Source organism: Biomphalaria glabrata, chromosome 6 (genome assembly GCF_947242115.1).
Source record: "Biomphalaria glabrata chromosome 6, xgBioGlab47.1, whole genome shotgun sequence".
Taxonomy (NCBI): Eukaryota; Metazoa; Mollusca; class Gastropoda; family Planorbidae; genus Biomphalaria; species Biomphalaria glabrata.
In genome coordinates, this window is record NC_074716.1 from 51,477,456 (window position 1) to 51,486,732 (window position 9,277).

Consider the following 9,277-nt stretch of genomic DNA (forward strand, 5'->3'; position numbering starts at 1 on the left):
CCACTGGACTAACTTGCCAGTACAGCAGAAGTCACTGGTCTTATGACCTAACCATAATACAAAGTGACACTTTCCTTTAGGGCTAAAATTAAATGCAGAACTCTTATCTTATCTTATCTTATATAATACAGACGTTACTTCAAAAAAGAAGATGATTACGTCCTACGCTTAATGCATTTAGTCATGCATATTAACCAATGACTTAAATTCTGCCAAGTCACTGGTTTTCCTGGCTAGCTCAGGCAACCCATTCCATGCTCTAATAGCGCTAGGGAAGAAGTAGTATTTGTACAAATTTGTCCTAGCATAAGGGACGAGTAATGTGCCTTTATCTTTGTGTCTTTCAGAGTATTTTATTAAATTTTGTTTTTGCATTTGAAGATTATGGTTCAGTGTTTTATGTACAATTGCTACTTTACTTTTGAGTCTTCTGTCCTGAAGGCTTTCTAAATTTAGTGATTTTACTAAAGGTGTTACTCTAGTCAAATGTGAATATTCGTTTGTTATGAATCTATGGGAAAAAAAGTTGTTAAATTAGTTTGAAAGTGAACACACGACCACATGATTATCAGAAATCGTTCTTTTTACTTCTGTAACAATTAGTTGTTTTTATTTTTAAATTAAAGGTCTAAAAGTGTCAGTATAGGTTGTTCTATTAGCTTTTAAGTGAAATAATACGCCTAATTCTGTTACTTTTAGAGAATTATAAAGGTCCTTGTCCTTCGGCGGATCTAGTGGGGGCCTCCTCTGAGTTTGTGTGATACCACAAACACTCTCTATGTAATCTAGTTTTTTTTTTTTTTTTGTTTTTTTTTTTCAGCGAATATTCAAAGAGAGATAGCTCGATTATAGATTCGACTTTTATCCCTTTAATAAATATAGGTAGCCTCCCTTTAATTGCTCACTCCTCTAGTTTTAAACTTTAAATATGCACAAAATATGATATACTAGCCGGATATGGCCCTGGGGCCTTAGTTTGTATATCACTGATCTAGTGCAATGGATATAGACTGTTCAAGATAACTATTTCTAGGTCTCCCGCCATTTTTTTCCCTATACTTTGAAAAAATTATAACGGTCAAACTAGAGTTTTCCCACCGTGGCCAACGACCTAGTAATTCTTTTTCACAACGAGATTCATCGACTGCCAAATTTCTAAAACCGTTAGAGCCATTTTCGAGGACCGTGCCCACAAAGGGTTTGCCCACTCCGAGTGTTCGAATTGAATAGATGTAATATCAAAATGTTATGTTCAAATGAATGTACTTTTCGAGAATAAAGAAATTGGTTGATTTTACCTGGCACCTATTTGGTTCCACCAAGCTTTTAAGAACGTGTTTAAAAGAACGTGTTTCTCGCTTTAGTTTCTGCATGGGATGGATCGTTCAATGTTTCTTTTCAATGTGCATAATCATTGCTTGGTTCTTTTCAGGGTGCGTAATCATTGCCTGGTTCTTTTCAGGGTGCGTAATCATTGCTTGGTTCTTTTCGGGGTGCGTAATCATTGCTTAGTTCTTTTCAGGGTGCGTAATCATTGCTTAGTTCTTTTCAGGGTGCGTAATCATTGCTTAGTTCTTTTCAGTGTGCGTAATCATTGCTTGGTTCTATTCAGAATACATAATCATTGCTTGGTTCTTTTCAGGGTGCATAATCATTGCTTGGTTCTTTTCAGGGTGCGTAATCATTGCTTGGTTCTTTTCAGGGTGCGTAATCATTGCTGGTTCTTTTCAGGGTGCGTAATCATTGCTTGGTTCTTTACAGTGTGCCTAATCATTGCTTGTTCTTTTCAGGGTGCGTAATCATTGCTTGGTTCTTTTCAGGGTGCGTAATCATTGCTTGGTTCTTTTCAGGGTGCATAATCATTGCTTGGTTCTTTTCAGGGTGCGTAATCATTGCCTGGTTCTTTTCAGGGTGCATAATCATTGCTTGGTTCTTTTCAGGGTGCGTAATCATTGCTTGGTTCTATTCAGAATACATAATCATTGCTTGGTTCTTTTCAGGATACATAATCATTGCTTGGTTCTTTTCAGGATATATAATCATTGCTTGGTTCTTTTCAGGATATATAATCATTGCTTGGTTCTTTTCAGGATATATAATCATTGCTTGTTCTTTTCAGGGTGCGTAATCATTGCTTGGTTCTTTTCAGGGTGCGTAATCATTGCTTGGTTCTTTTGAGGATGCATAATCATTGCTTGGTTCTTTTCAGGATATATAATCATTGCTTGGTTCTTTTCAGGGTGCGTAATCATTGCTTGGTTCTATTCAGAATACATAATCATTGCTTGGTTCTATTCAGAATACATAATCATTGCTTGGTTCTTTTCAGGATACATAATCATTGCTTGGTTCTTTTCAGGATATATAATCATTGCTTGGTTCTTTTCAGGATATATAATCATTGCTTGGTTCTTTTCAGGATATATAATCATTGCTTGGTTCTTTTCAGGATATATAATCATTGCTTGGTTCTTTTCAGGATATATAATCATTGCTTGGTTCTTTTCAGGGTGCGTAATCATTGCTTGGTTCTTTTCAGGGTGCGTAATCCTCTGCTTCTGGTTGGCTCTTAAGTTTTCACTACGCCTTGAGGTTTAAAATAGCGAAAATTGCCCTTTCTGTAGGCATATTATATCTGAACTAATGAACTTGAAATGACTTCAGTCACTTCTATCTGAACAATACGAAATCTAACGTTTATTATAATATAGACAAAAATAAACCTAATATTACATAACATCTAACTCACTACAATAACAGAGCATTTCAGTCTCACGTTCTAGAGTCGTTTCTTGACTAAGACCAATCTGGCATCATTCACAACAAATTGCTGTCATCTTCCCACCGTCGCCATAGAAACAGGCGCACTTCATAACAATGTTTAAACAGTTAAATGAACTCTTTATGTTTTATGTCTACGTTGCTGGTAAAGAACATTTTGAATAAATTAAATATTATCTAATAATTAAGTAATTTATATACGAATTTTGAGGGACTGTAAAACTTCTAGAGCCTCAGGATTTTCAAGCCTATTGGGTTTTTTTTTTTTTTTTTTTTTTTGAAAGTAGAAACTTTAATGATACTAAAACATTTTAAACATCGTAGTCACATTTTTTTTCCACTTTGTCTATATTGCTTATGGTTGTTTCCCTTGTGCTTTGCTACATTACCCCAGTTCTTTATATTAACTTCTATCAAACGTGCATACACATTAATGCGAACATAGGCATTAAAACATTTCATTGTTTCTTTTGTTGACTCCCTTCGTATGACAATTTTTGATTTCCTCCATTGAGATTTGGAAAACTACTCTCCCATCTTCAAGGTGACGTTTTTTTTTTTTTTTTTAAAGGAAACCTCAGAATTTGCGCTATTCAGTTTTAGCTTTTTTTTTTTTTTTTAAAAGGAAACCTCAGAATTTGCGCTATTCAGTTTTAGCTTTTTTTTTTTTTTTTAAAAGGAAACCTCAGAATTTGCGCTATTCAGTTTTAGCTTTATCATCATAGGAATCCTTGGGCTTTATGCCTCTTTTCTTTGCCTCTTTTTTGGGCTTTATATGCCTCTTTTATGGGCCATCTTGCCTCTTTTGTGGGCTTTTTTTTTTTTTTTTTTTTATTAATATGTTTTTATTTGTATTGGTTTACTCTTTATTGCTTAGTTGCCTTCAGTTACATAAGGCTTTCAAAATTTACTTTAATATAAGAACATTATTGGAAACTCTAAAAAGGTTTAGAGAGTATTGTATATAAACAAATTATTAGGTAATTAAAATATGGTAAACAAGAACGGCAACTATAGTGCCTTTAAAGAAGATATTACCTTCTCTTATACAATTTAGAGAGCGTGTATTTTTTCTCGTAATCACTAAGGAATGTTAGATTTAAACAACTGAATATTTTTTTTTTTAAGCCCGCCCTATTCCTCCACCCAGAAAGGGTCCTGGTTAAGCGAATGTATAGCTCTACTACACTTTATATTGTTCCAATGATAGGCCTTTAGATCTAGTCTTAGAAGGCGATGCACAAAATGTTCCTGAAGATTAATTTATTAAACTCTTGAATGAATGCGAATATATATATATATATATATATATATATATATATATATATATATATATATATATATATATATATATATATATATATATATATAAGACGAATAGTTGATTGAAGATATTTTCTAGGTCTCTAACCAAATTTTAAATTTATAACTTTTTTTTACATTGAAAAATTATAAAAGTCAAAACTAGAGTTTTCTCTATTCTGGCCAACGAGATAGTAATTCTTTTCTCAGCGATATACATCTTATGTTTAATGTCCAAGAAAATCGTTAGAGCCGTTTTTGAGAATCGCGTTCTCCCACCCAGGTTGGATTTTGATGTCTCCACAAAGCTACGAAATGATTAGTGGTATTGTGTAACCAACAAAAACCTCTTATCAGGAAATAAATAATGAATCATAAAAAAAAATAAAAAAATAATGAATCATAAAAAAAAAATAAAAAAATAATCATAAAAAAAAATAAAAAAATGAATCATAAAAAAAAAAATAATGAATCATAAAATAAAATAAAAAAATAATGAATCATAAAAAAAATTTAAAAAAATGAATCATAAAAAAAAATAAAAAAAATAATGAATCATAAAAACAAAATAAAAAAATAATGAATCATAAAAAAAAAAATAAAAAAATAATGAATCATAAAAACTTTGCATAGTTTAGAAAATCAACTTCATTTGGTTAAAAAAAGTTGACGTATTGATTACGGCTCCTGCATCACTGACCACAAAAATTTTGAAGGAATGCTGACAGTTTCACATCAACTTTCCATATAGAGTCGCACGGTTCGAATCCCGTTTTTTTTTTTTTAAATTATAAAAAATAAAAAAATGGAGTTTTTTAAATCAGGATCTTTAGAATCCTTCATGTAATAGGTACCTTTTTTTTTTTTCGGAAAGTAAAAGCGATCTATATGGTTGATGATGTAAAGATCATCTGTTTCTACAGCCGACGGTTAACGAGGGTGTCATGTGGACAACAATTTCCCAAACGAATTTCAGATACTCATTAGAGTTGGGTAGACTCAGCCGGGGTGGGGTGGGGTGGAGGGGGGGGGGAGTCTCCTAAAAATCAAACAAATTAAAAATCCAGGACTTCATCGAGACTCGAGCCCGAGAACCCACGGGAGGTCAAGCGTTTGACCACAGAGCTACTGCGCTATCCTTGGTCGAATGACACCATCGTCGGGCATAAAAATAGATGAGCTTTACATCATCTTCTCCAGTAGATCTGGAGGTCTGAAAGGGGAATCTTTATTTCATTTATTCCGTATGCTGGGACAAATTCATATAAGTACTCTTTCTTTTCTTTGCTTTTTGAGAATGGAACGTCAGCCAGAAAAAAAAAACATAGAAAAACATAGAAAAACTTAGAAAAACATAGAAAAACCAAGCCCTAAGTAGACTTGGTCTCTAATAAACACACATGACCAGAATAAGACGTGGATACACGATGGATGTAATAATTGTATTTCTTTAAAAGAACCGATGTTAATTATAAGATAAGCCAAGGGTTCTCAACCAGTGAGTCGCTACCAATTTGGGGGTCGAATGACGATTTTCCAGGGGTTGCCTAAGACCCATAGGAAAATAAATAACCAACACTAAATCAGAATCATTTCAGACATTTTAATTGTCACAACATTAAATTTTGTAACAGTTTCAGTGACTGTCAATCAGAAGCGGCTAAATCCAACGTTGCGCTATTGCGGAATCCTAGATATTGTTTCTATGGTGAAGATTTACCCACGTTATTCAAGAAGCACACTCGTTTATTGCCCAATAACATCTCTTGGATTATAGTTTTTGACTATGTACTGTTTCTCTTTACAACTTCTTGTGTGACTAAATAGGCCAATCCTTGATACACATCTGCGGTCGAAGGTTGAACATATGTAATCACCAGGCGCCGTTGCATTTTCACCCTTCTTTCTGCGTCTGTTGTGTATGGCATCTGCAATCCGAGCCCCTTCCTTTATGCTCTCTCTCCATGTGGATCTGTCCAGTGCCACCTCTTCCCAGTTGCCAGTGTCGATGTTGAAGAGCTTCATGTCGCGTTTGCATACATCCGTATAACGTAAAAGTGGACGACCAGCGGCTCTCCTGCCTTCAATTAGATCGCCATACAGGATGTCCTGTGGAAGTCGACCTACTGGCATTCTACGAACGTGGCCAAGCCAGCCAAGGCGTCTGCTGCTGATAACAGAGCGAATGTATTGGCACCTTGCTCTTCGTAGCACTTCCTCATTGGTTATTTTATCTTGCCACCTTATTTTAAAGATCCGCCTTAGGCATCGGAGTTGTAAGACATTCAGCTTTTTTTTTCCTGCCATGAGTAGGTTGACCATGTTTCACTTCCGTACAGCAAGGTGCTCAACAGTCAACACACAGGTCCGGTAGACTAGGGTTTTAGTATTGTTAGTCAGCAATATGTTGTCCCACACTCTTTTCTGCAACCGTGACATAGTGGTCATTGCTTTGGCTATCCTTTTTTCGATATCAAAACCAATGTATTAATTATCGTTAATTAATTAAATAATTGGTTAATTTTTTTATTGATTCAAATTTTGTTAGGTAATTGTGTAAAGTTTCAACTTTTTTTCCGAGAATGGAAAGTGGTAGACATAACGTGTACACAAATTGTACCAGACAGACAGACAGACAGACAGAGCATGTTGATATAATCTGTGTAGAAAGATATTAGTTCAAAATGAAACCGTACTAAATCTCAATCTCGTAGTATCTGAAAAAAAAAATGTCATTAATTATAGCGTCTTAAATAAGGGAGGTAATTCTTCTTGTTTCGAGACTATGTATTAGTATTGGTAGTGTCCCTTTTATTATTTCTAACTTTCTGTCTGAGTGTTACAATGATGCTAATTTAGCCCATGGCTATTTTTTAAGTTTGGGAGTGATCTTTATAAATCATTATTTTTTAACCCATTTATGTCGAAGGTTAAAATTTTGAAGAAAAATGTTATTAATTATAGCTTCTTAAATAAGGGAGGTAATTCTTCTTGTTTCGAGACTATGTATTAGTATTGGTAGTGTCCCTTTTATTATTTCTAACTTTCTGTCTGAGTGTTGCAATGTTACGAATTTAGCCCGATGGCTATTTTTAAAGTTTGGGAGTGATCTTTATAAATAGTTATTTTTTAACCCATTTATGTCGAAGGTTAAAATTTTGATTTTTTTTGTTTTCTGTGCATGAAATTGAAATGTTTAGGAAAAGACACGAAAAAAGAATTACGTTCCAATGAGCTGTTTCATTGGGTCACAAGGCCAATCCGCTAACATAAATATTAAAATTATTATATGCTTGTTAACAGGGGCGTAGCTAGGAATTTTCCATCGTTTATGGGCCCGGTGGGCTTGACCTCCTTGGGGGCCCATGCCTTTTGCGTAATATTTAATTTTTTAATGTAAAGCAAGACTCATTTGTGGGATCCCCTCAATACGGGCCCGGGGGGGGGGATTTTCAAATTCTCCTCCCTCCTTCCCCCACCCTAGATACGCCACTGCTTGTTAATGTGATTTGCAGCAGAGCGTTTCACATGTTAGGCTTCTGTGGCATGTTACGTCTCTTTTCCCCTTGCAACTTCTTGTGTGACTAAAGAGGCCAATCCTTGATACACAGCTGCGGTCACAGTTTGGGCATATGCAATCACCAGGCGCTGTTGCATTTCCACCCTTCTTTCTGCTTCTGTTGTGTATGGCATCATCTACAATCACCAGGCGCTGTTGCATTTCCACCCTTCTTTCTGCTACTGTTGTGTATGGCCAACTACAAAACATATGTCTGTGAGACGTGATTGTTTCAAACATTGAATACTTGAATTTCCACTGGAAGGAAAAAGTTGGATGTCGCCCAAGTCCTCTGTAAACAGAATACGTCCTGACTCTATGAAGTCTCAAGCATGTATTGTCCGTTGATTCTGTCTTCTTGCTAATCTGTGTTAGGTTTTCAGTCTATCGTCACAACAGATCATGATTATGCTATTTTTATTCGTCATTCTATCCATCTCGAGGGTAAGTCCATTATGGAGCGAAGGCACCTTAAGTAGAGGCGTTCGAGGCACCGCAGATGCCTTCTGTAGAGCACCACCCAGGTGTCGGACCAATACCTTAGTAGAATAAAACTCAAATAGACTCCATGCAAGCAACGGCTTTGTCTGCATTCGAAGTGAAAAAATATGTAGGTCACAACTGGTTTTGCGTGGTCACGTGAAACATATCACTCACCCATACTCTTCAGAATTTCGAGACATTGTCATTATTATTCTCAATTTCATTCATATCATTGTTACCAGGTCAACACTGAAAGAACTATGGATGTGCCGAGGTTTGGGGAGAGAGAGAGAGAGAGCGTGAAAAGGTTTCTCCACTAACACACAACTCTCAATAAGATAGCCCTGCGTGACGCTGACAGAGCGTGGTCATCACTAATCAGTATATTCAGACGGATGGCTGGCTGGTCGTGCGGTATGCGCTCCGGGCCTTTCGTCTTAATGGTCCTGGGTTTGAACTCTCCCCCACCCACATACCTCAACCTAGGACATTCGATAGAACATCCGATAGGACATCTGATAGGACATCCGATAGGACATCTGATAAGACATCCGATAGGACATCCGATAGGACATCCGATAGGACATCCCATAGGACATCCCATAGGACATCCGATAGGACATCCGATAGGACATCCGATAGGACATCTGATAAGACATCAGATAGAACATCTGAAAAGACATCCGATAGGACATCTGATAAGACATCAGATAGGACATCTGATAGGACATCCGATAGGACATCTGATAGGACATCCGATAGGACATCTGATAAGACATCCGATAGGACATCCCATAGGACATCCGATGCAAATGAAACCAACTTCTGCTGAGGATCGATCGCCTGAAAAATAAAAGGACTAACACTTTGTTTCGTTAAAAGAAAGAAAAGGAAGTTTTGAATTAAAAAAAACAAACTCCAATATTTACTAATTAAGTAATGAATTTTAATAAGCAATATATAACAGTATAACATCATTACTTACAGTTTTCTTTAAAACATTATATTACTTGACCAGCAAGTTACAATGTTACAAGACTTTCCTAATAATGTTACAAATGTAAAATACAATACATAACAGTGTTTTCATATCACGATGTTTCCAATACTGTATTAACAGTGGCGGCACTTAGTTGGGGCTTTGAGGTGCGG

At 35.8% G+C, this 9,277-nt stretch overlaps 1 protein-coding gene across 1 annotated transcript; it reads right to left on the bottom strand.

The window, feature by feature from the left end:
- Positions 1-1,966: 1,966 nt before the first annotated feature.
- LOC129926889 (leucine-rich repeat and coiled-coil domain-containing protein PF3D7_0703800-like) lies at positions 1,967-8,303 on the bottom strand. The gene is given in 3 exon segments (XM_056033366.1): positions 1,967-2,052; positions 2,436-2,531; positions 8,300-8,303. Coding segments are annotated over 3 exon segments (186 nt in total).
- Positions 8,304-9,277: the final 974 nt, after the last annotated feature.